A 25,769-nucleotide genomic window follows, 5' to 3' on the forward strand; every position below is an offset into this window, starting at 1 on the left:
TATAGATTGAAGCACGTGTTCCAGTAGAGACGTGAGCGGTTGCTTGGCAACATCAGACGCCGCCAGTGACGCCATCAGCCTGCGCCCGGTCTCCAGGGGGCGGGACGATGCTCTGGAGCCGTCGTTAGGGCAGCGCGATGACGTCAGTGCTGTGTAGACAGTTGGCCGCGGCGGGAGGATTAAGCTGGAGCCATGTCTGGAGGTGCGGGGTTCCCGGGGGTCGTGTCCCACATTCAGGGGTCCCGGTGGTCGTGTCCCGCGCTCAGGGTTCCCGGGGGTCGTGTCCCACATTCAGGGGTCCCGGTGGTCGTGTCCCGCACTCAGAGGTCCCGGGGGTCGTGTCCCACATTCAGGGTTCCCGGGGGTCGTGTCCCACATTCAGGGGTCCCGGTGGTCGTGTCCCGCGCTCAGGGTTCCCGGGGGTCGTGTCCCGCACTCAGGGGTCCCGGGGGTCGTGTCCCACATTCAGGGGTCCCGGGGGTCGTGTCCCGCGCTCAGGGGTCCCGGGGGTCGTGTCCCGCGCTCAGGGGTCCCGGGGGTCGTGTCCCGCGCTCAGGGGTCCCGGGGGTCTTGTCCCTCGCTCAGGTGTCCCGGGGGTCGTGTCCCGCGCTCAGGGGTCCCGGGGGTCGTGTCTGGTTTGTTGGGGTCCCGGGGGTCGTGTCCCGCACTCAGGTGTCCCGGGGGTCGTGTCCCGCACTCAGGGGTCCTGGGGGTCGTGTCCCGCACTCAGGGGTCCCGGGGGTCGTGTCCCGCGCTCAGGGGTCCCGGGGGTCGTGTCCCGCGCTCAGGGGTCCCGGGGGTCTTGTCCCTCGCTCAGGTGTCCCGGGGGTCGTGTCCCGCGCTCAGGGGTCCCGGGGGTCGTGTCTGGTTTGTTGGGGTCCCGGGGGTCGTGTCCCGCACTCAGGTGTCCCGGGGGTCGTGTCCCGCACTCAGGGGTCCTGGGGGTCGTGTCCCGCACTCAGGGGTCCCGGGGTCGAATTCTGCACTCAGGGGTCTCGGGGGTTGGATTCTGCACTCAGGGGTCCCGAGAGGGTGCTTGTGTGTAATATAGAGGTCACATTTAATGTGGGGGGGGCACTGCTGATGTGTATGTGGGGGGCGTTGTGTATATTGGGGTCTCACTTGTCCTCGTTTCCCCCCACCGCACAGTTTGGCAGCACCCGTATGTGAACGTTTTCAAGCACGTGCAGCTGGACGAGTGGAAGCGTTCGAGCCGGGAGGGCGATGTCACCGCTGTCATGGTAACCGCCTCCATGTTATTTTCCAAGCTGTTCTAGTATTGGGGGGACGTATGTCAGGGGCCGCCACACATCGCCATGGACCACGCGCCCCTCATTAATCAGCACGGTTGCTGCTGTTCCTTCCTGTGGCCTCCTTCACCCCATCATCTTCTTCCTGCCGCAGGACAGAGGCCTGAAGTGCACCGTGTACAAGATCCGGGGGGCCGTCCCCGCAGGCAACTACGTCCAGGTCCCCAAGACCAGTTCCCAGAGTCTGGGGCTGAGCGGCCGCCACCTCTACCTGCTGTTCAGGCCGATCCCCGGGAAGCATTTTGTGGTGCACGTAGACGTGAGCGCCGAGGTGAGACGGGAGCGGGCGGGTGTCATCCAGAGGGATCTGGGAAAGCTGGGTTACATCCGCTGTCACCTGATTCTGGGAAAGCTGGGTTACATCCGCTGTCACCTGATTCTGGGAAAGCTGGGTTACATCCGCTACCCCTGATTCTGGGAAAGCTGGGTTATATCCGCTGTCACCTGATTCTGGGAAAGCTGGGTTACATCCGCTGTCACCTGATTCTGGGAAAGCTGGGTTACATCCGCTGTCACCTGATTCTGGGAAAGCTGGGTTACATCCGCTACCCCTGATTCTGGGAAAGCTGGGTTACATCCGCTGTCACCTGATTCTGGGAAAGCTGGGTTACATCCGCTACCCCTGATTCTGGGAAAGCTGGGTTATATCCGCTGTCACCTGATTCTGGGAAAGCTGGGTTACATCCGCTGTCACCTGATTCTGGGAAAGCTGGGATACATCCGCTGTCACCTGATTCTGGGAAAGCTGGGTTCCATCCTTGTGAATGGCGCTCGTCACGTCTCTCTCTTCCAGGACGGTCAGACCATTCGGATCTCCTTCTCCAACCTCTTTAAGGAGTTTAGGTCGACCACCACGTGGCTGCAGTTCCCGTTTGTGTGCGGAGCAGTGAAGGGCTCGGTGTATGACGGCACCGCGCAGGGCGCCCGCCACGGTGAGCGCAGAGATCCTGTGTGACCATGAACGCTCCCGATCGGTGGGCATCATCCTCCTCTCGCATCTCCCCTCCAGGTCTGGTGGGTCCGGCCCCCTCAGGCTCCCGGTGGACCTGTCTTTTGCTGGACCTGCGCTATATCCTGTCCATGTACTTGAGTCGGAGGTACAGCCACCTGAGGAGCGTGAAGCTCTGCTCCAACTTACTGGTGAAGAACCTGGTGACCAGCGATCTGGTGTTCAACCCCGGTAAGACGTGTGAGGGCTTAACAAGTTATGGCTCTGGGAGGAAAAAACGGAAAATGGGGTTAAAGGGGATGTCCACTTTGTACCCGCATCTGGGCATCATCTGTTGCCCCGGGATTACATGATGCCCCTTTAAATGAATGGGCATCAGGGTAATAAAGGGGCGCTAGTGGTTCCCACATTGTACCAACATGGCAGCTTAAAGGGTCACTCCATTCCGGCTCTCCCTCCAGAGGTGAGCTATCACGAGGCGCGGCAGTCCAAGGCTTTACAGAATGGATTTGCCCCGATGCCCCGCGAGATGGCGTTTCCGGTTCCTAAAGGAGAGAAATGGCAAGACCTGTACGACTTCATAAGGTCAGTCCACGCCGCTCCTACAGCCACGAGATTCACCTTTCAGATACATTTGGGCTCCATCACCTCCTGGCTGTAAAGCGAGACCTCGTGCTGGAATGGCCGGGAGGGCACTAGAGAAGAAGCTTCCGCTGTACAGAGATGTGCACTGTGCCACCATGTGTCTGCGGAGGTAACGGAACAACAATCACCGAGCCTCTGACAACATCTGACAGGTCATAGGTTCCTGCTGAGCGCCGGCTGCCGATCATCACATTGTATGAAGGAAATTACTGTTCTTCCAGATTTCCTTCTGATGCTTCCAAGTTACCCTACGATTCCATTCAGAAGGGAGAGACGCCGTCCCCCACCCCAGGTAAGAAACCCCTGAGATTGCCCCCCAGTGCTCCTCATGTGACGTTACACCCTGCATTATACCCCAGAGCTGCACTCACTATTCTGCTGGTGCAGTCACTGTGTACATACATTACATTACTGATCCTGAGTTACATCCTGTATTATACTCCAGAGCTGCACTCACTATTCTGCTGGTGCAGTCACTGTGTACATACATTACATTACTGATCCTGAGTTACATCCTGTATTATACCCCAGAGCTGCACTCACTATTCTGCTGGTGCAGTCACTGTGTACATACATTACATTACTGATCCTGAGTTACATCGTGTATTATACCCCAGAGCTGCACTCACTATTCTGCTGGTGCAGTCACTGTGTACATACATTACATTACATTACTGATCCTGAGTTACATCCTGTATTATACCCCAGAGCTGCACTCACTATTCTGCTGGTGCAGTCACTGTGTACATACATTACATTACATTACTGATCCTGAGTTACATCCTGTATTATACCCCAGAGCTGCACTCACTATTCTGCTGGTGCAGTCACTGTGTACATACATTACATTACTGGTCCTGAGTTACATCCTGTATTATACTCCAGAGCTGCACTCACTATTCTGCTGGTGCAGTCACTGTGTACATACATTACATTACTGATCCTGAGTTACATCCTGTATTATACTCCAGAGCTGCACTCACTATTCTGCTGGTGCAGTCACTGTGTACATACATTACATTACTGATCCTGAGTTACCTCCTTTATTATACTCCAGAGCTGCACTCACTATTCTGCTGGTGCAGTCACTGTGTACATACATTACTGATCCTGAGTTACATCCTGTATTATACTCCAGAGCTGCACTCACTATTCTGCTGGTGCAGTCACTGTGCACATACATTACATTACTGATCCTGAGTTACCTCCTGTATTATACTCCAGAGCTGCACTCACTATTCTGCTGGTGCAGTCACTGTGTACATACATTACATTACTGATCCTGAGTTACATCCTGTATTATACCCCAGAGCTGCACTCACTATTCTGCTGGTGCAGTCACTGTGTACATACATTACAGTACTGATCCTGAGTTACATCCTGTATTATACCCCAGAGCTGCACTCACTATTCTGCTGGTGCAGTCACTGTGTACATACATTACATTACTGATCCTGAGTTACCTCCTGTATTATACTCCAGAGCTGCACTCACTATTCTGCTGGTGCAGTCACTGTGTACATACATTACAGTACTGATCCTGAGTTACATCCTGTATTATACCCCAGAGCTGCACTCACTATTCTGCTGGTGCAGTCACTGTGTACATACATTACATTACTGATCCTGAGTTACATCCTGTATTATACCCCAGAGCTGCACTCACTATTCTGCTGGTGCAGTCACTGTGTACATACATTACATTACTGATCCTGAGTTACCTCCTGTATTATACTCCAGAGCTGCACTCACTATTCTGCTGGTGCAGTCACTGTGTACATACATTACATTACTGATCCTGAGTTACCTCCTGTATTATACTCCAGAGCTGCACTCACTATTCTGCTGGTGCAGTCACTGTGTACATACATTACAGTACTGATCCTGAGTTACCTCCTGTATTATACTCCAGAGCTGCACTCACTATTCTGCTGGTGCAGTCACTGTGTACATACATTACATTACTGATCCTGAGTTACATCCTGTATTATACCCCAGAGCTGCACTCACTATTCGGCTGACTTCAGTTCTGAATGTCCATGTTCTGCTCGGAGTCTGGGAGCACAGCTCTGGAGTGAGTGCATATCATACTGGTGTCTTGTCTTACAGGGGCCCCTCCGATCCGCAGTCCTGCTCGGCAGCGCCCCCGCTCTGTCACCCTCAGTAAACCAGTGCAGGACAGAGTCTCCCTCATCCAGCAGATCACGACCCCCAGACCGGTGCGTCCTTCCTCCATGTTTCTGCGCTCGCTGACACGCGCTTGTTCTCACTGTCTTTGTCCTCTGCCCCTCAGCTTCCTCGCTTCGCCCCCGTACAAGTGGAGTCCATTCCCGAGCGCCACCTGTCTGTACACGGGAGACCGCGGGAAGAGACCGAGGGGGGGAGCAGCGTCGGCGAGGAGGACGATGGGGGGATCCATGTGTACGCGTCTAGAGGACAGAACCTCACCGTCCACAGACACCCGGACCCCGAGAAGGCGAGTCAGGGGTCATCCATCACCTCATGCTGCCCGCCCTGTCTCGCAGGGGCCCCTGGCTGGCGTGGTGCGGGGGGCCCCTGGCTGGCGTGGTGCGGGGGGCCCCTGGCTGGCGTGGTGCGGGGGGCCCTGGCTGGCGTGGTGCGGGGGCCCCTGTCTGGCGTGGTGCGGGGGCCCCTGTCTGGCGTGGTGCGGGGGGCCCCTGTCTGGCGTGGTGCGGGGGGCCCCTGTCTGGCGTGGTGCGGGGGCCCCTGTCTGGCGTGGTGCGGGGGGCCCCTGTCTGGCGTGGTGCGGGGGGCCCCTGTCTGGCGTGGTGCGGGGGGCCCTGGCTGGCGTGGTGCGGGGGCCCCTGGCTGACGTGGTGCGGGGGGCCCCTGGCTGGCGTGGTGCGGGGGCCCCTGTCTGGCGTGGTGCGGGGGCCCCTGTCTGGCGTGGTGCGGGGGCCCCTGTCTGGCGTGGTGCGGGGGCCCCTGTCTGGCGTGGTACTGGGGGCCCTGGCTGGCGTGGTGCGGGGGGCCCCTGTCTGGCGTGGTGCGGGGGGCCCCTGTCTGGCGTGGTGCGGGGGGCCCCTGTCTGGCGTGGTGCGGGGGGCCCCTGTCTGGCGTGGTGCGGGGGCCCCTGTCTGGCGTGGTGCGGGGGCCCCTGTCTGGCGTGGTGCGGGGGGCCCCTGTCTGGCGTGGTGCGGGGGGCCCCTGTCTGGCGTGGTGCGGGGGGCCCCTGGCTGGCGTGGTGCGGGGGGCCCCTGGCTGGCGTGGTGCGGGGGGCCCTGGCTGGCGTGGTGCGGGGGCCCCTGTCTGGCGTGGTGCGGGGGCCCCTGTCTGGCGTGGTGCGGGGGGCCCCTGTCTGGCGTGGTGCGGGGGGCCCCTGTCTGGCGTGGTGCGGGGGCCCCTGTCTGGCGTGGTGCGGGGGGCCCCTGTCTGGCGTGGTGCGGGGGGCCCCTGTCTGGCGTGGTGCGGGGGGCCCTGGCTGGCGTGGTGCGGGGGCCCCTGGCTGACGTGGTGCGGGGGGCCCCTGGCTGGCGTGGTGCGGGGGCCCCTGTCTGGCGTGGTGCGGGGGCCCCTGTCTGGCGTGGTGCGGGGGCCCCTGTCTGGCGTGGTGCGGGGGCCCCTGTCTGGCGTGGTGCGGGGGGCCCCTGTCTGGCGTGGTGCGGGGGGCCCCTGTCTGGCGTGGTGCGGGGGGCCCCTGTCTGGCGTGGTGCGGGGGCCCCTGTCTGGCGTGGTGCGGGGGCCCCTGTCTGGCGTGGTGCGGGGGCCCCTGTCTGGCGTGGTGCGGGGGCCCCTGTCTGGCGTGGTGCGGGGGCCCCTGGCTGGCGTGGTGCGGGGGGCCCCTGGCTGGCGGGGGGGCTCTGTCATACTTGGGGTGGGCTCCGCCGGTTGCAGCCATTTAACCCTTTTTCCTCTCACAGGTCGCGCACATCACATCCCACAGACCAGCGCCGTTATCTGCAGACCCCGGGGGCCGGGTGAGGACTACAGAGCGCAGGCCGCACCGCGGGGCGATGGGGCGACATTTCACTAACGCCCCATTTACCTTCTGTTTTGTCTTCCAGAAGCTTCTACCTGATCCGATCCTGAAACTGAAGAAAATCATCGGCTTCGGAGGCTGCACAGAGCGATGTGTGAGTGACATAGCACTACTACTCCCAGCATCCCCTGTAGTGTCCTGATAGCACTACTACTCCTAACGTGCCCTGTAGTGTCCTAATGTCACTACTACTCCCAGCATCCCCTGTAGTGTCCTGATATCACTACTACTCCCAGCATCCCCTGTAGTGTCCTGATAGCACTACTACTCCTAACGTGCCCTGTAGTGTCCTAATGTCACTACTACTCCCAGCGTCCCCTGTAGTGTCTTGATGTCACTACTACTCCCAGCGTCCCCTGTAGTGTCCTGATAGCACTACTACTCCCAGCGTCCCCTGTAGTGTCTTGATGTCACTACTACTCCCAGCGTCCCCTGTAGTGTCCTAATGTCACTACTACTCCCAGCGTCCCCTGTAGTGTCTTGATGTCACTACTACTCCCAGCGTCCCCTGTAGTGTCTTGATGTCACTACTACTCCCAACGTGCCCTGTAGTGTCTTGATGTCACTACTACTCCCAACGTCCCCTGTAGTGTCCTGATATCACTACTACTCCCAGCATCCCCTGTAGTGTCCTGATAGCACTACTACTCCCAGCATCCCCTGTAGTGTCCTGATATCACTACTACTCCCAGCATCCCCTGTAGTGTCCTGATATCACTACTACTCCCAGCATCCCCTGTAGTGTCCTGATAGCACTACTACTCCTAACGTGCCCTGTAGTGTCCTAATGTCACTACTACTCCCAGCGTCCCCTGTAGTGTCTTGATGTCACTACTACTCCCAGCGTCCCCTGTAGTGTCTTGATGTCACTACTACTCCCAGCGTCCCCTGTAGTGTCTTGATGTCACTACTACTCCCAACGTCCCCTGTAGTGTCCTGATAGCACTACTACTCCCAGCGTCCCCTGTAGTGTCCTAATGTCACTACTACTCCCAGCGTCCCCTGTAGTGTCTTGATGTCACTACTACTCCCAGCGTCCCCTGTAGTGTCTTGATGTCACTACTACTCCCAGCGTCCCCTGTAGTGTCTTGATGTCACTACTACTCCCAGCGTCCCCTGTAGTGTCTTGATGTCACTACTACTCCCAGCGTCCCCTGTAGTGTCCTAATGTCACTACTACTCCCAGCGTCCCCTGTAGTGTCTTGATGTCACTACTACTCCCAGCGTCCCCTGTAGTGTCTTGATGTCACTACTACTCCCAGCGTCCCCTGTAGTGTCTTGATGTCACTACTACTCCCAGCGTCCCCTGTAGTGTCTTGATGTCACTACTACTCCCAGCGTCCCCTGTAGTGTCCTAATGTCACTACTACTCCCAGCGTCCCCTGTAGTGTCTTGATGTCACTACTACTCCCAGCGTCCCCTGTAGTGTCCTAATGTCACTACTACTCCCAGCGTCCCCTGTAGTGTCCTGATAGCACCTGTCACGATTCACACCGTGACAGTCACCCCCACGTCACGGGTCGGGGTGACTTTGGGCCAACAGACGGCTGTCGCATGTGCAGGGGGGCTTATCTTAGTTATCCCTCCACTGTGAGGTCTATTGGCCTCTTAGTTTACAGCAGGGGCTTATTCTAGGTATCCCACTGCTTTCAATATACCACAAACTGCAGGGATTTATGTATATCCCGCTTACAGTTCCACTTAACACTTGCAGCTCTCTGGCGCCCCCTTACTCTCAGGTCAGATTAGGTACTGCACCCTGGGTAATTAGTCGCCAGAAAGGCTGCCTGCTATGTACTGGCTATTGGGCACGCTGCAGCGACACGATAAACTACTCCCACTCAGGCAGGAACAATAATTATCAACGCCGCCATCGCCACAACAACACCCAAAGGCCTCGCACACGATATGCTGCCACCAGCTTCGATTAAACGGGTCCGAAGCTAACCCAAAACAGTAGCGTAATTCCCTTCAGAAGACTTAGGGTACGTTTTAGAACAGGAAGAACGAACTAGTACTTTAAATATTTTTACTCCGAAAGATAAGGCAGTGTTTATAAAAAGTTATATAAAGATGTTACAATATGAGACAATTGAAAATATGTACAAAGGTAATTATAAAAAAAACAGGGATTACATGAGAAATCAACACTTACATGTGTTCAGAGCATTGCAGGCAACCAGGCTAGTTGGTGGAGTTTCCATGTGTCCCAGTGCATCAGGCTAGCAGTCATGGCTTCCCAGGTAGAAAACTCACTGCTGGGGTCTGTCAGAAACTTATAAACCGCAGCCGGTGACATCACCAACAGGGCTGGCTTACCGAGACCCTCCTATCTCTTCAGTCTTACTAGATTTAAAACAAGTTTGTCTAATGCTTGTATCTCCGCTACAGAACATGTCAGGATCATAACGCACCCAGGATTCATCTTGTATTAGGATTTGCTCTCTATAGATACTAAACTCAGGCTAGTAGGGACACTCCATTCCAGCGTAATCCGTACTCTGTCCCTGTTGGACTTGGAGACTCCTGCTTACAGTGATGGATAGATGCGCCGATGGACGTTAGCAATATGTATTTATTATTCTCTTAGCCTAAGTCGTTGGCCCAGAATCTTATAATATTAGAACAAAGACTCTCATGGATTTTGGAGCCATTTATACCAGTTTCAGCTAGTGCAGTTGGGAGGGGGACGAGTAACTTGCTTCGAGCCTGAAATTTATGGCCAGGGCAATAAAACCCCCCTTCTACCATACATTCCGAAGCACACAGAGAATCAAAGAGAACCAAAGAGAGAAGAGCACAACATCATATTATATTTCATACAATATCGTGACAGCACCGCTACTCCCAGCGTCCCCTGTAGTGTCCTGATAGTACCACCACTCCCATCCTCCTGTGTTGCAGGCCCTGTGGTCCGGCTGTGGCGGCTCGGTGGTCTTCCCCTGTCACGCTGTTATCGTGGTGCTGGATGTGCGGAGCGGAGATCAGCGCTTCTTCCTGGGTCACACTGACAAGGTAAAGGCCAGAGCCTCCGCCGCTCCCGGAACAATCTGCGACTGCCGCTGGTGTGTGCCGCTGGTGTGTGCCGCTGATCGCCGCCACCATCACCGCCTCCTCTTCCTGCAGGTGTCGGCCCTGGCGTTTAATGGCAGCTCCTCCCTCTTGGCCTCCGCGCAGACGGGCAGCCTGAGCATGGTGCGGCTCTGGGACTTCGAGAAAGGCGGCTGCATCGCCATGTTCAGGACCCACGTCCACTCCGTGTCCTCCCTCAGGTCAGTGCTGCAGAGGGGAACTCTGCCCCCAGCAGGGCTGAGCAAGTACTGCACTCAACCTGTGATATCATGTCTCCTCCAGCTTCTCACACAGCGGAGCTGGACTGTGCGGAGTCGGGAAAGACGGACACGGGAAGAACGTGAGTAATGTAATGTGACTGCACCAGCAGAATAGTGAGTGCAGCTCTGGGGTATAATACAGGATGTAACTCAGGATCAGTAATGTAATGTATGTACACAGTGACTGCACCAGCAGAATAGTGAGTGCAGCTCTGGGGTATAATACAGGATGTAACACAGGATCAGTAATGTAATGTATGTACACAGTGACTGCACCAGCAGAATAGTGAGTGCAGCTCTGGGGTATAATACAGGATGTAACTCAGGATCAGTAATGTAATGTATGTACACAGTGATTGCACCAGCAGAATAGTGAGTGCAGCTCTGGGGTATAGTACAGGATGTAACTCAGGATCAGTAATGTAATGTATGTACACAGTGACTGCACCAGCAGAATAGTGAGTGCAGCTCTGGGGTATAATACAGGAGGTAACTCAGGATCAGTAATGTAATGTATGTACACAGTGACTGCACCAGCAGATTAGTGAGTGCAGCTCTGGGGTATAATAGAGGATGTAACTCAGGATCAGTAATGTAATGTATGTACACAGTGACTGCAGCAGCAGAACAGTGAGTGCAGCTCTGGGGTATAATACAGGATGTAACTCAGGATCAGTAATGTAATGTATGTACATAGTGACTGCACCAGCAGAATAGTGAGTGCAGCTCTGGAGTATAGTACAGGATGTAACTCAGGATCAGTAATGTAATGTATGTACACAGTGACTGCACCAGCAGAATAGTGAGTGCAGCTCTGGGGTATAATACAGGATGTAACTCAGGATCAGTAATGTTATGTATGTACACAGTGACTGCACCAGCAGAATACTGAGTGCAGCTCTGGGGTATAATACAGGAGGTAACTCAGGATGAGTAATGTAATGTATGTACACAGTGACTGCACCAGCAGAATATTGAGTGCAGCTCTGGAGTATAATACAGGATGTGACTCAGGATCAGTAATGTAATGTATGTACACAGTGACTGCACCAGCAGAATAGTGAGTGCAGCTCTGGAGTATAATACAGGATGTAACTCAGGATCAGTAATGTAATGTATGTACACAGTGACTGCACCAGCAGAATAGTGAGTGCAGCTCTGGGGTATAATACAGGATGTAACTCAGGATCAGTAATGTAATGTATGTACACAGTGACTGCACCAGCAGAATAGTGAGTGCAGCTCTGGGGTATAATACAGGATGTAACTCAGGATCAGTAATGTAATGTATGTACACAGTGACTGCACCAGCAGAATAGTGAGTGCAGCTCTGGGGTATAATACAGGATGTAACTCAGGATCAGTAATGTAATGTATGTACACAGTGACTGCACCAGCAGAATAGTGAGTGCAGCTCTGGAGTATAATACAGGATGTAACTCAGGATCAGTAATGTAATGTATGTACATAGTGACTGCACCAGCAGAATAGTGAGTGCAGCTCTGGAGTATAGTACAGGATGTAACTCAGGATCAGTAATGTAATGTATGTACACAGTGACTGCACCAGCAGAATAGTGAGTGCAGCTCTGGGGTATAATACAGGATGTAACTCAGGATCAGTAATGTAATGTATGTACACAGTGACTGCACCAGCAGAATATTGAGTGCAGCTCTGGAGTATAATACAGGATGTGACTCAGGATCAGTAATGTAATGTATGTACACAGTGACTGCACCAGCAGAATAGTGAGTGCAGCTCTGGAGTATAATACAGGATGTAACTCAGGATCAGTAATGTAATGTATGTACACAGTGACTGCACCAGCAGAATAGTGAGTGCAGCTCTGGAGTATAATACAGGATGTAACTCAGGATCAGTAATGTAATGTATGTTCACAGTGAGTGCAGCTCTGGAGTATAATACAGGATGTAACTCAGGATCAGTAATGTAATGTATGTACACAGTGACTGCACCAGCAGAATAGTGAGTGCAGCTCTGGAGTATAATACAGGATGTAACTCAGGATCAGTAATGTAATGTATGTACACAGTGACTGCACCAGCAGAATAGTGAGTGCAGCTCTGGAGTATAATACAGGATGTAACTCAGGATCAGTAATGTAATGTATGTACACAGTGACTGCACCAACAGAATAGTGAGTGCAGCTCTGGGGTATAATACAGGATGTAACTCAGGATCAGTAATGTAATGTATGTACACAGTGACTGCACCAGCAGAATAGTGAGTGCAGCTCTGGGGTATAGCACGAGGTGTGTGCAGACGGTTACTCTGAGGGTCTGTACGATGTGTCCGGTGTCGTTGCCCCTCAGATGGTGGTGGTGTGGGACACGTCTCGGGCCGGCCGTGGTGGTGAGGTTGTCGTCCTGGCGAAGGCTCACACAGATGTGGATATACAGACTATGAAGTTCGCCTTCTTTGATGACACCAGGTATTTTTGTTTCGGCCATGTTGTATTGTTGGGGTGACGCGGCCCCTCGGTGATGGTTTGGGGGCAGTTAGACCTCGGCTTCCCCTCCGTCACCGTCTTGTGTCCTCTCTGTCCCCAGGATGGTTTCCTGTGGCCGCGGCAATGTCCGGTTATGGCGGCTACGTAACGGCGCTCTGCGCTCTTGCCCGGTGAATCTGGCCGAGTACCACAACCTGGAGTTCACAGACCTGGCGTTCGAGGTTGGGCACAGTCCGGAGAGAGAAGTTGATGAGCGGACGCTGTAAGTTGGGGTCAGTGGGTGATGGTGGCGGCAGGATGCCGGGGCTCGTCCGTTACCTCTGTCCTGTCACCCGCAGTTATGTCTGCAGCCGCAGCGGGCACATCCTGGAGATCGACTACAAGAGCGTGGCGCTGCGTCATGTCCGCCGCCTACAGCTGCCTCCGACACCACACAGGGAGCGGCGGGAGAAGATGACCTTCAGCTCAGGTAAGATCGCCACATAGTGCGGCCACCGCCATACTGTTCACTATCATCATAGAGATCCTTGGTTCCGCTCCCTGACGGGGTCTCTCCCACCACCAGGTCCTGGCGTGGCAATAAACAGCCTTTATGTCTCTGCCACCTACTGCGCCACCGGCTCTGAGGACGGCTCCCTGCGCCTGTGGCCCTTAGACTTCTCTGGGGTCTTCCTAGAGGCGGGTGAGTGTAGGTGAATCCGGTCTCTCTAGGGGTCACATTTCGGCTATATACTGACACCTGTCTGCCCTGCAGAGCACGAGGGTCCGCTGAGCTCTGTGTCCATCAGCCCCGATGGTCTGCGTGTCCTGTCCGCCACTAGAAGTGGAGAAGTCGGGGTCCTGGACGTTCCCTCGCGGGGTTACCAGACGCTCATGCGCTCTCACACCGACGCTCTGCGTGCCTTCTCCACGTGTCACGGTCAGATCGCCACGGTGTCCGAGGACCGCACCATCCGGATCTGGGACGTGGCTTCCCTCCAGCAGGTAGCGGACCCCCGTGCCTCAGTCTCGGCTCTGTACGGGACGCGCTGACGCGGCTCCGCTCTGTACGGGACGCGCTGACGCGGCTCCGCTCTGTACGGGACGCGCTGACGCGGCTCCGCTCTGTACGGGACGTGCTGACGCGGCTCCGCTCTGTACGGGACGCGCTGGCACGGCTCCGCTGTGTTTTGGTGTTCGCTGACGCCTCACCACTTGCTCTAATCTAATCTTTGCAGCTGTACGACTTCACGGCCGGTGAGGAGACTCCGTGCACGGTGGCCTTCCACCCCGTCCGGCCGGCCCTGGCTTGCGGCTTCAGCAGCGGGGTGGTCCGGTATTTTGATGTGGCAGCGACGGCTCTGCAGGCAGAACACAGGTGAGTACCGGGGGGCCGCACATCAGCCTGTGCCCGGCCTCCACCTCTCTGACTCGTCCTTCTCCCGGCAGGCAGCATCGCGGAGCCGTCACCGGCCTCCTCTTCTCCCCAGACGGAGGCCTGATGTACAGCTGCGGGGCGCTGGGGTCACTCGCCCTGTACAGCGTCGGGCACAGAGAGCAGCGCGTCGTGCGGGTGCTCGGTCAGTGGATCCTGATCCCAGGATCTGTTCTTAGGGAATCGCTCTTATGCAGCTGATGGTCTTGTTACAGTGTGTCAGCTGAGAATGGTGCAGGTGGGCCGCCTCTCATATTGTACCTCGTAACCCCCCAGGTAACGTGGTGTGTAAGACCCCGGAGCGGGGGCCGCAGGCTTTGTCCCTCAGCAGAGATGGCCGTCTCTTGGCCTTTGTCGGACCCACAGAATACACGGTGACCGTCATGGACGGCCGCTCGTTAGATGAGGTAAATCGCTGATCACCTCGTCGTCCAGACTGACTGCCCCTTTAAGAAGCGCTGCTCTTGCACTTAATGCTGCTGTTTTCCAGCTCCTGCGGGTTGACGTCAGTATCCTGGACCTGGACAGCACCACCCTGGACAGCGCTCGGGGTCTCTCCTTCAGCCCCCTCCGCCCTTACCCCCTCCTGGTGTCCACCTCTGGAAATAAGATCCTGTGGCTGGACCCCACGACTGGTCGGCTGAGCAGAGAGGTGACCGCGGGGTCCTGCCTGCGCCGTCCATGGGGGGCCGCTGCCGACCACATCTCACGCGTCTGCTCCCCCCCAGGTCACGCATGTGCACAAGGAATTCTGCTCCTCGCTGGCAGTGAGTGCGGATGACCGCTACCTGGTGACGGCCGGGGACCGGGTGGTGAAGGTGTGGGACCACCGGCTGGCGGGAACCTCGCGCCCGCAGGTAACGCTGCGATGCCAGGACGCCATGTTGTGTCGCCCGCTCTGTCTTCACTACGTCTCGCTCCTCCAGGTTTTCATCGGACACTCCGAACCCATCCAGCAAGCGGCGTTCTCCCCGGATCAGCGGCACGTGATCACTGCCGGAGACGCCATCTTTATTTGGAGCTTTGAGGCGGCTCCTGACCCCGCGGACACCAGGTGGGGTATTGTACGGAGCGCCACGCTCTGCCTCTGGTAGCTGACACTGATGTAACGCTCTGCTTTCTGCAGCTCTGCAGGGGGTCTGCCCACGGTTCACCAGTCTACCATCAGGGGGCGCCTGCCCCTCACCCTCCATTCCAGCGCAGGTAAGTGGGGCTCGTATGGTTTAAAGGGACGGTACAATCCCTTTAAAATATAATAGGAAGCTGCAGAACTCTTTACTGTACCGGCCCTTTAAACGTTGTCACCCAGCAGATGATGGTGATCAGAGGAGAGACTCCACGTTCGTCTCCAGTGGGATGCCACGGGTGACGGCGCCACGTCCGTGCATCTCCTCTCCTCCCCGCCTGGATATCAGCCCCGTGCAGGGCGCACAGCACACAGGTGAGGGGTCTCGCGCTCGCTCGTGTCCGCCCCCGGATAATGATGGTTATCCCTAACCTGCGGCTCTTCTGGACAGAATCGGACGATGGGAGTGATGATCTGGAGGAGTCGAAGGTAGAAGAGGTGGAAATCCAAGATCCGGGGGAAAGTGACGGACAGTCGTCTCTGATCATCATAGAAAACCGGCCGACCCGGAGCCGAGGGGGCGCCGACCAAGGTACGACACTAGTGACGGGGGTCTGCAGCCCGCGGCTGTCAGGGCATGCTGGGAGCTGTAGTGCTCTGAGGAACGCAGCCCTTTGTTTCGTAGATCTGCTCCCGGACCCCCCACGTCCTGACGTCTACTCGCACTTCACCCCTCGCTTCAAAAGTTCCTGCCCTGCCGAGGTGAGACTGCGCCGGCGAGAACGGAGGGGCCACGTCCCCGTGTGGAGGTGACGGGGGGCTCCTTGCTGACTTTCCTGTCCTCTTGGTTTCTAGGCGGCGTGCCATCCTCCGGCCGGGCAGGAGAGGTTGGTGCTCAGAGCCGCCATCGGGTACAACGGTAATGGCCGCGGGAACGTGGTGTGGAGCTCGGATACAGGTAGGACGTGGGCCCGGCGTCCGGGGTGGCAGAAGCCCCCACTATTCCTCCGAGTGTTGGGGCTCCCGGGATTGTAAAGATAAGCACCAAGGTTTATGCTTGCTGTCAGTGAATGGAAAAACTGCAGCGATCTAACTGCGCACAGCTGGGGGGTCGTTACAGTTGTATCCAGTCTATGGCCAAAATCGGCTCTTCAATGTCTGCTGCTGATATGATTAACTCAGAGGATGCAACTGTAACAAACCCTCAGCTGTATCGGTCTCCGAATGTGACCATCACGGTTTCCGCTCATGGCAGCAAATGAGTGATTGCGGCCCCCGATCTCCCCCCGTGCAGGGTTCTTCGCTTACACTTCCGGCTGCGTCATCGTGGTGGAGGATCTGCATTCTGGATCCCAGCGTCACTGGCTCGGACACGGCGAGGAGATCTCCACCCTGGCGCTGACCCACGACGCAACGGTGAGTGGTCTCCGGCTCTTCCTGTGTGGACGACCCCCCCCCCCCCATGCTGCTGTCACCTCCCCCTCGTCCTCCGTTCCTCGCTGTTGCCTCCCCCTTCTCCTCCGCGCCTCGCTGTTGCCTCCCCCTTCTCTGCGCCTCGCTGTTGCTTCCTCCTTCTCCTCTGCGCCTCGCTGTTGCCTCCCCTTCTCCGTGCCTCGCTGTTGCTTCCCCCTTCTCCGTGCCTCGCTGTTGCTTCCCCCTTCTCCTCCGCGCCTCGCTGTTGCTTCCCCCTTCTCCTCTGCGCCTCGCTGTTGCTTCCCCCTTCTCCTCCGCGCCTCGCTGTTGCTTCCCCCTTCTCCTCTGCGCCTCGCTGTTGCTTCCCCCTTCTCCGCGCCTCGCTGTTGCTTCCCCCTTCTCCTCTGCACCTTGCTGTTGCCTCCCCCTTCTCCTCCGTGCCTCGCTGTTGCCTCCCCCTTCTCCTCCGTGCCTCGCTGTTGCCTCCCCCTTCTCCGTGCCTCGCTGTTGCCTCCCCCTTCTCCTCCGTGCCTCGCTGTTGCCTCCCCCTTCTCCGCGTCTCGCTGTTGCCTCCCCCTTCTCCTCTGCACCTTGCTGTTGCCTCCCCCTTCTCCTCTGCGCCTCGCTGTTGCCTCCCACTTCTCCGTGCCTCGCTGTTGCCTCCCCCTTCTTCTCCGTGCCTCGGTGTTGCCTCCCCTTCCCCTCCGTGCCTCGCTGTTGCCTCCCCCTTCTTCTCCGTGCCTCGGTGTTGCCTCCCCCTTCTCCTCCGTGCCTCGCTGTTGCCTCCCCCTTCTCCGTGCCTCGCTGTTGCCTCCCCTTCTCCTCTGTGCCTCGCTGTTGCCTCCCCCTTCTCTATGCCTCGCTGTTGCCTCCCACTTCTCCTCTGCGCCTCGCTGTTGCCTCCTCCTTCTCCTCTGTGCTTCGCTGTTGCCTCCCCCTCGTCCTCTGCGCCTCGCTGTTGCCTCCCCCTTCTTCTCCGTGCCTCTGTGTTGCCTCCCCCTTCTTCTCCGTGCCTCGCTGTTGCCTCCCCCTCGTCCTCCACGCCTCGCTGTTGCCACCCCCTTTTCCTTTGCGCCTCGCTATTGCCTCCCCCTCGTCCTCTGCGCCTCGCTGTTGCCTCCCCCTTCTTCTCCGTGCCTCGCTGTTGCCTCCCCCTTCTTCTCCGTGCCTCGGTGTTGCCTCCCCCTTCTCCTCCGTGCCTCGCTGTTGCCTCCCCCTTCTCCGTGCCTCGCTGTTGCCTCCCCTTCTCCTCTGTGCCTCGCTGTTGCCTCCCCCTTCTCTATGCCTCGCTGTTGCCTCCCACTTCTCCTCTGCGCCTCGCTGTTGCCTCCTCCTTCTCCTCTGTGCTTCGCTGTTGCCTCCCCCTCGTCCTCTGCGCCTCGCTGTTGCCTCCCCCTTCTTCTCCGTGCCTCGGTGTTGCCTCCCCCTTCTTCTCCACGCCTCGCTGTTGCCTCCCCCTCGTCCTCCACGCCTCGCTGTTGCCACCCCCTTCTCCTTTGCGCCTCGCTATTGCCTCCCCCTCGTCCTCCGCGCCTCGCTGTTGCCTCCCCCTTCTCCGCGCCTCGCCGACGCCTCATCCTCCGCCTTTTGCCACCTCACCTACTTCCTCCTCCGCACAGATCTTGGCCTCCTCCTCCGGATCTGGGGACGGTTCTTCTCTCTGCCAGATCAGAGTCTGGGACTCACCGGGAGGATCGTGTCTCCGAGTCCTGACGCTTCACCGCACCGAGGTCCAGGCCATGAGCTTCTCCAGGGACGACCGTCTGCTCCTCACTGTGGGTAAGAGGGATGCGAGATCGCTGAGGGTCACGCCGCCTGGTTTGTCGGGGTGTCAGACCCCCAATGATCGGCCATCAATGTCGCGGACAACCCCTTTAAGCCATGCGCTGTCTCCTGTGATGCAGGTGACTACAGAGATGGGAGCCTGGCGCTGTGGAGCACCCGGACCTATGAGATGCTGGCGCGCAGCACGCTGTCCCACCCTGTCCACGCCGCTGCCTTTAACCCATTGCACGCTGACACCTTTGCTTGTGTCGGCAGCAGGACTGTGAACTTCTGGCGGGTGGAGGAGAACGGGACATCGAGTCAGATGAAGGTAACGCCCATTATGCTCCATCGTCAGCAAGTCCCAGGGGTCCTACCGGCCTCATCGGAGAGCTGAGGACCCCATAAGTCCCAGATGGCTGAGCATACAGCGTACACCCGTCCCTGAGCGGAGGAGTACGGGAAGGAGTCCTGTCATGTCCTCAGCATGGTCCCTTCTGTTCCAGGTGTACAGCGCGCCCGTTCCGGACGAGGTGGGCACCGCAGAGCTGACCTCGCTAACCTACAACCCCACCTCCCTGCTGTACACCGGCTGCAGCACCGGGCAGGTGTGTGTGTGGGACGCTCAGACGCACCGCTGCTTCATGACCTGGGAGGCCGATCAGGGGGAGATAGGTGAGAGCCCGCTCTGCCCGCCACGGACGCCGCGTGCGTCTTACCGTGGGCTCATTCCTGCGCTCTGCCCCACAGGCGTCGTGCTGTGCAGGGGGAACCGGCTGCTGACCGGCAGCAACACCCGCAGGATCCGGCTCTGGTCTGTGGCCGCCGTGCAGGAGCTCCGGGAGAAGGGCTCCGCTGCCAGGTACGAGCCGGGCGTCACCGTGCCAGCTTGGGGACAGCGCTGGGGTATATGTAGCCGATATCTCGCTCTCTCTGTAGCTCGTCCTCCGTACTCATGGAACAAGAGATGACTCTAGATGGCGCCATTGTCAGCGCCACATTTGATGATTCCTTGGAGATGGGGATCGTGGGCACCACGGCCGGCACGGTGTGGTACATCAACTGGGAGGAGAGCACCAGCATCCGCCTCATCAGTGGCCACAGGAACAAGGTAGGACGCGGGAGGATTCCCGGAGAGCGCGATGGCGGAGGCTGGGACTCCATGTCTTGTGATCCCACAGGTGACGGGCGCGGTGGTGGGTCCGGGGGAGACGCACTGCGCCACGTGCGGGGAGGATGGCAGCGTGCGCGTCTGGTCACTCCACAGCTGCGAGCTGCTCCTGCAATTCCAAGTCCTCAACCAGGTAATGGCGGACCGCCACTGCCCTATACATAGGGGGCTTTACCGCAGCTCCCTGACCCCGGTGATCTCCCGCAGAGCTGTCTGTGCCTGGACTGGAGCCGCCAGCCGTCGTCCGGGCAGAGGATAGCGGCCGGGTACAGCGACGGCACCATCCGCTTCTTCAGTGTGACGAAGACTGAGATGGAGATGAAGATCCACCCCCACCCGTGTGCCGTGACCGCCCTCGCCTTCTCCCTCACCGGTCAGTGATGGAGCCGAGCTCCCGGGGTTCTGTGCAGACACGACGACCGCGTGCGGTGACCACCTCTTCTCATCATCACAGGTGACGTTCTGGTGTCCGGCGGGAAGGACGGTCTGATGGCGGTGAGCAGCCCGAGGACAGGGATGACCATCCGCGTGCTGAACGATCACAAGGGGTCACCGATCAGCACCGTCCAGTTCTCCCCCAGGAAGGTAACACGCTGGAGAGCCATGATCGTCCCACTCCGTTCGTCAACCTCCTCCCTCCGTTCTCCACCCCCCCTTCCTCCGTTCGTCACCCCCCTTCCTCCGTTCGTCACCCCCCTTCCTCCGTTCGTCACCCCCCCTTCCTCCGGTCCTCCCCCCTTCCTCCGGTCCTCCCCCCCCCGCCCCCTTCCTCAGGTCCTAACCCCCCACCCACCCCCTTCCTCCGGTCCTCCCCCCGCCCCCTTCCTCCGGTCCTCCCCCCGCCCCCTTCCTCCGGTCCTCACCCCGCCCCCTTCCTCCGGTTCTCACCCCGCCCCCTTCCTCCGGTTCTCACCCCCCCTTCCCCCTCCCCTTCCTCCGGTCCTCCCCCCACTTTCTCGGATCATCTCCTCCCCCTTCCTCCGGTCCTCCCCCTCACTTTCTCGGATCATCTCCCCCCTCTTACCTCTTTGATCCTTCTTCCCAAAGCCTGAAGAGCTCGGCCTTCACGGTGGAGATATCTGGTTGGCTGCCAGTTTAGATCGGCGCGTGAGCATCTGGGCCTCTGATTGGGCGAAGGATAAGTGCGAGCTCATGGATTGGTTGAGCTTCCCGGCACCAGACAGTGAGAAGGTGAGCAGCGGTGCCCAAGAGCGGCACTGATACGTGGCGTTATCTCCGGAGCTGCATGCGCAATACCGCTGCCGTCCTGTGAGCACTGAAGATGCAGCGCTGCCTGCTGGTGAGGTGTAATAGGTGTACAATGGATTCCTAAGTCTCCCAGAATGCATTGCACTGCCGGTCCGTTTATTAGGAGAATTCGGTGAATGCAGCTCTGGCTGTGACTAGAGTATAAGGTGCAGTGGAGCTCCGGGTGACTGCTTTGTCTTTCTCTGCAGGAGGCAGACTCGCCAGTTCCCACTCTTGCCGCTTTCTGTCCATGGCAGCCTGGTACAGTGGTGTATACGGGGTTCGGGATGGAGAAGGAGGCGCTGTTCTACAGCCTGGCCCAGAAACAGGTACTGACCACGAGCTCTCCAGATCCCGCCGGCACTTTGTGGGCGCGTGTCCTGTCCCCGCCCCGACACTGTGTGGGCGCGCGTCCTGTCCCCGCCCCGGCACTCTGTGGGCTCGCGTCCTGTCCCTGCCCCGGCACTCTGTGGGCGCGTGTCTTGTCCCTGCCCCGGCACTCTATGGGCGCGTGTCCTGTCCCCGGCACGGCACTCTATGGGCGCGCGTCCTGTCCCCGCCCCGGCACTCTGTGGGCCTGCGTCCTGTCCCCGCTTGCACTCTGTGGGCGTGCGTCCTGTCCCCGCCCCGGCACTCTGTGGGCGTGCGTCCTGTCCCCGCCCCGGCACTCTGTGGGCCTGCGTCCTGTCCCCGCCCCGGCACTCTGTGGGCGCGTGTCCTGTCCCCGGCACGGCACTCTGTGGGCGCGCGTCCTGTCCCTGCCCCGGTACTCTGTGGGCGCGCGTCCTGTCCCCACCCCGGCACTCTGTGGGCCTGCGTCCTGTCCCCGCCCCGGCACTCTGTGGGCTTGCGTCCTGTCCCCGCCCCGGCACTCTGTGGGCTTGCGTCCTGTCCCCGCCCCGGTACTCTGTGGGCCTGCGTCCTGTCCCCGCCCCGGCACTCTGTGGGCCTGCGTCCTGTCCCCGCCCTGGCACTCTGGGTGCGCGTCTTGTCCCCGCGCCGGCACTCTGTGGGCGCGCATCCTGTCCCCGCCCCGGCACTCTATGGGCGCGCGTCCTGTCCCCGCCCCGGCACTCTGTGGGCCTGCGTCCTGTCCCCGCCCCGGCTCTCTGTGGGCCTGTGTCCTGTCCCCGCCGGCTCTCTGTGGGCGTGCGTCCTGTCCCCGCCGGCACTCTGTGGGCCTGTGTCCTGTCCCCGCCGGCTCTCTGTGGGCCTGTGTCCTGTCCCCGCCGGCTCTCTGTGGGCGTGCGTCCTGTCCCCGCCCCGGGACTCTGTGGGCCTGTGTCCTGTCCCCGCCGGCTCTCTGTGGGCGTGCGTCCTGTCCCCGCCCCGGCACTCTGTGGGCCTGTGTCCTGTCCCCGCCCCGGCACTCTGTGGGCCTGCGTCCTGTCCCCGCCCCAGCACTCTGTGGGCCTGCGTCCTGTCCCCGCCCCTCTGTGGGCCTGCGTCCTGTCCCCGCCCCGGCACTCTGTGGGCCTTTGTCCTGTCCCCGCCGGCTCTCTGTGGGCCTGTGTCCTGTCCCCGCCGGCTCTCTGTGGGCCTGTGTCCTGTCCCCGCCGGCTCTCTGTGGGCCTGCGTCCTGTCCCCGCCGGCTCTCTGTGGGCGTGCGTCCTGTCCCCGCCCCGGCACTCTGTGGGCTCGCGTCCTGTCCCCGCCCCGGCACTCTATGGGCGCGCGTCCTGTCCCCATCCCGGCACTCTGTGGGCTTGCGTCCTGTCCCCGCCCCGGCACTCTATGGGCGCGCGTCCTGTCCCCGCCCCGGCACTCTGTGAGCCTGCGTCCTGTCCCCGCCCCGGCTCTCTGTGGGCCTGTGTCCTGTCCCCGCCGGCTCTCTGTGGGCGTGCGTCCTGTCCCCGCCGGCACTCTGTGGGCCTGTGTCCTGTCCCCGCCGGCTCTCTGTGGGCCTGTGTCCTGTCCCCGCCGGCTCTCTGTGGGCGTGCGTCCTGTCCCCGCCCCGGCACTCTGTGGGCCTGTGTCCTGTCCCCGCCGGCTCTCTGTGGGCGTGCGTCCTGTCCCCGCCCCGGCACTCTGTGGGCCTGTGTCCTGTCCCCGCCCCGGCACTCTGTGGGCCTGCGTCCTGTCCCCGCCCCAGCACTCTGTGGGCCTGCGTCCTGTCCCCGCCCCTCTGTGGGCCTGCGTCCTGTCCCCGCCCCGGCACTCTGTGGGCCTTTGTCCTGTCCCCGCCGGCTCTCTGTGGGCCTGTGTCCTGTCCCCGCCGGCTCTCTGTGGGCCTGTGTCCTGTCCCCGCCCCGGCACTCTGTGGGCCTGTGTCCTGTCCCCGCCGGCTCTCTGTGGGCCTGTGTCCTGTCCCCGCCGGCTCTCTGTGGGCGTGCGTCCTGTCCCCGCCCCGGCACTCTGTGGGCTCGCGTCCTGTCCCCGCCCCGGCACTCTATGGGCGCGCGTCCTGTCCCTATCCCGGCACTCTGTGGGCGCGCGTCCTGTCCCCGCCCGCCCTGCGTGTGACTTTTCTCCCCATCTTTCCTGCAGGTTCTGCTCCGGATCCCTCTGTCCCATTTTGCTACGTCTCTGTCCATGTCGCCGGCGGCGTCGCTCCTGGTCACCGGCAGCAGCGGTAAGTCCGGGGGGAGAAAGATCTCTGCTTGCTGTCAGTGAAGGGAACTGTTTACATTCCAAGCCGTACTCCTCACAGCTGAGGGTTTGCTACAGTGTTATCCAGTCTAGACAATGCCCTGTGGTTTGCTGATCCCTGCACCAATACATTGGAACAAACCGGACAGCAGGGACACAACTGTAACAAACCCTCAGCTGTGAGACTTACTGGATCTGAGCTGCTTTTCCGCCTCTGGATGTTCCCATTCACCGATGGTAACCGGAGGACTAGGAAACGGTGAGAAGAGTCTGAGCGAGAAATCGGTAACTGTAACGGTGTGGTGTCTGCTCTCAGAGCGTCTCCTGCGCGTCATCGACTCCTCGGCCGGCACGCGGCAGGACTTCTCCGCTCACGACGACGGCGTCCACCTGTGCCGGGTGTCTCCGTCCGGGAACCTTCTCCTCACCGCGTCCTACAGCCAGGTGCTGGTCTGGGCCGTCCAGAGCTCCTGAGGGGCGAGAAGCCGCCATCACCCCGTGTCACGTGACCATCGCCGCAGCTTTGGACGGGACTTGTGTATAGTTTGTAAAATAGAAACTTCTTTCCCGATGTTTTCTCTTTTTCCACCAGGAATCTTCTGCGTTCAGATAAAGTTTATTAATGTTTCTGTCATTTTAGATTTTTGTGAACTTTTTGTTGTTGTGAAGATTTTATATTTTTTTACACATTGGAACTTAACTGATAAAAAAAAAAGAAATTTCTCCTTAAACTGAAAGCTCCCCAGTACCTGAGTCCGACCACCGCTGCAGAGCCCGCGGCGTTGTCACCCAGCTGTCCGAGGCTCCTGCATGGCCGATCAGTAGAGAAGAGCAGGCGGCTGCTCCTGCCGGACATACTGGGGGTGACACAGACCCCATATTACTGTAACACTATTGTGGCTGCAGTGATCTGAGCGGCTCTGACCCCGCGTCTGTCCAGGAAAACGTCCGACGGTCTGTAGAGAAGGCGAAATAAGCGACCAGATACTGACACAACCGCACCGCAGGGTAACGCCGATCCCGACTGCCCTCCCCCTGCAGGGGGCACCGGTCATTACCGCCCATCTCTTGCAGGCGGCGGCACCGGACATTACCGCCCGTCTCTTGCAGGCGGAAGCACCGGTCATTACCGCCCGTCTCTTGCAGGCGGCGGCACCCGTCATTACCGCCCGTCTCTTGCAGGCGGCGGCACCGGTCATTACCGCCCGTCTCTTGCAGGCGGAGGCACCGGTCATTACCGCCCGTCTCTTGCAGGCGGAGGCACCGGTCATTACCGCCCGTCTCTTGCAGGCGGCGGCACCGGTCATTACCGCCCGTCTCTTGCAGGCGGCGGCACCCGTCATTACCGCCCGTCTCTTGCAGGCGGCGGCACCGGTCATTACCGCCCGTCTCTTGCAGGCGGAGGCACCGGTCATTACCGCCCGTCTCTTGCAGGCGGAGGCACCGGTCATTACCGCCCGTCTCTTGCAGGCGGCGGCACCGGTCATTACCGCCCGTCTCCTGCAGGCGGCGGCACCCGTCATTACCGCCCGTCTCCTGCAGGCGGCCGCGCCGGTCATTACCGCCCGTCTCCTGCAGGCGGCGGCACCCGTCATTACCGCCCGTCTCCTGCAGGCGGCGGCACCCGTCATTACCGCCCGTCTCCTGCAGGCGGCCGCGCCGGTCATTACCGCCCGTCTCCTGCAGGCGGCGGCACCCGTCATTACCGCCCGTCTCCTGCAGGTGGCGGCACCCGTCATTACCGCCCGTCTCCTGCAGGCGGCGGCGGCACCGGTCATTACCGCCCGTCTCCTGCAGGCGGCGGCACCCGTCATTACCGCCCGTCTCTTGCAGGCGGCGGCACCCGTCATTACCGCCCGTCTCCCGCAGGCGGCGGCACCCGTCATTACCGCCCGTCTCCCGCAGGCGGCGGCACCCGTCATTACCGCCCGTCTCCCGCAGGCGGCGGCACCCGTCATTACCGCCCGTCTCCCGCAGGCGGCCGCACCCGTCATTACCGCCCGTCTCCCGCAGGCGGCGGCACCCGTCATTACCGCCCGTCTCCCGCAGGCGGCGGCACCCGTCATTACCGCCCGTCTCCCGCAGGCGGCGGCACCCGTCATTACCGCCCGTCTCCCGCAGGCGGCGGCACCCGTCATTACCGCCCGTCTCTTGCAGGCGGCGGCACCGGTCATTACCGCCCGTCTCCTGCAGGTGGCGGCACCCGTCATTACCGCCCGTCTCTTGCAGGCGGCGGCACCGGTCATTACCGCCCGTCTCCTGCAGGTGGCGGCACCCGTCATTACCGCCCGTCTCCTGCAGGCGGCGGCACCCGTCATTACCGCCCGTCTCCTGCAGGCGGCGGCACCCGTCATTACCGCCCGTCTCCTGCAGGCGGCGGCACCCGTCATTACCGCCC

The 25,769-nt window shown here is 59.6% G+C and overlaps 1 protein-coding gene across 4 annotated transcripts; it reads left to right on the forward strand.

The window, feature by feature from the left end:
* The first annotated feature begins 136 nt into the window (after positions 1–136).
* WDR90 (WD repeat domain 90) lies at positions 137–24,099 on the forward strand. Of its 4 annotated transcripts, none has more exons than XM_069734770.1 (43): positions 137–202; positions 1,150–1,241; positions 1,405–1,581; positions 2,104–2,242; positions 2,320–2,490; positions 2,721–2,844; positions 3,126–3,196; positions 5,014–5,123; positions 5,198–5,380; positions 6,786–6,842; positions 6,930–6,998; positions 9,809–9,919; positions 10,031–10,176; positions 10,259–10,316; positions 12,570–12,688; positions 12,807–12,968; positions 13,045–13,175; positions 13,272–13,388; positions 13,461–13,690; positions 13,924–14,063; positions 14,135–14,265; positions 14,397–14,527; positions 14,611–14,772; positions 14,849–14,977; positions 15,047–15,174; positions 15,247–15,323; positions 15,430–15,561; positions 15,638–15,778; positions 15,872–15,948; positions 16,042–16,144; positions 16,481–16,602; positions 18,219–18,378; positions 18,504–18,694; positions 18,870–19,038; positions 19,114–19,225; positions 19,303–19,474; positions 19,545–19,667; positions 19,742–19,907; positions 19,989–20,119; positions 20,582–20,725; positions 20,992–21,111; positions 23,270–23,354; positions 23,688–24,099. In XM_069734770.1, exons 1-43 carry the CDS (start codon positions 193–195, stop codon positions 23,843–23,845), a joined length of 5,481 nt encoding a protein of 1,826 aa, XP_069590871.1. In that variant the 5' UTR covers positions 137–192; the 3' UTR covers positions 23,846–24,099. The 4 variants fall into 4 exon arrangements, with proteins under 4 accessions (XP_069590871.1, XP_069590872.1, XP_069590868.1 ...); XM_069734771.1 differs by having other exon boundaries at positions 15,433–15,561; XM_069734767.1 differs by having other exon boundaries at positions 15,638–15,948.
* Positions 24,100–25,769: the final 1,670 nt, after the last annotated feature.

Source organism: Ranitomeya imitator, chromosome 7 (assembly GCF_032444005.1).
Source record: "Ranitomeya imitator isolate aRanImi1 chromosome 7, aRanImi1.pri, whole genome shotgun sequence".
NCBI lineage: Eukaryota > Metazoa > Chordata > Amphibia > Anura > Dendrobatidae > Ranitomeya > Ranitomeya imitator.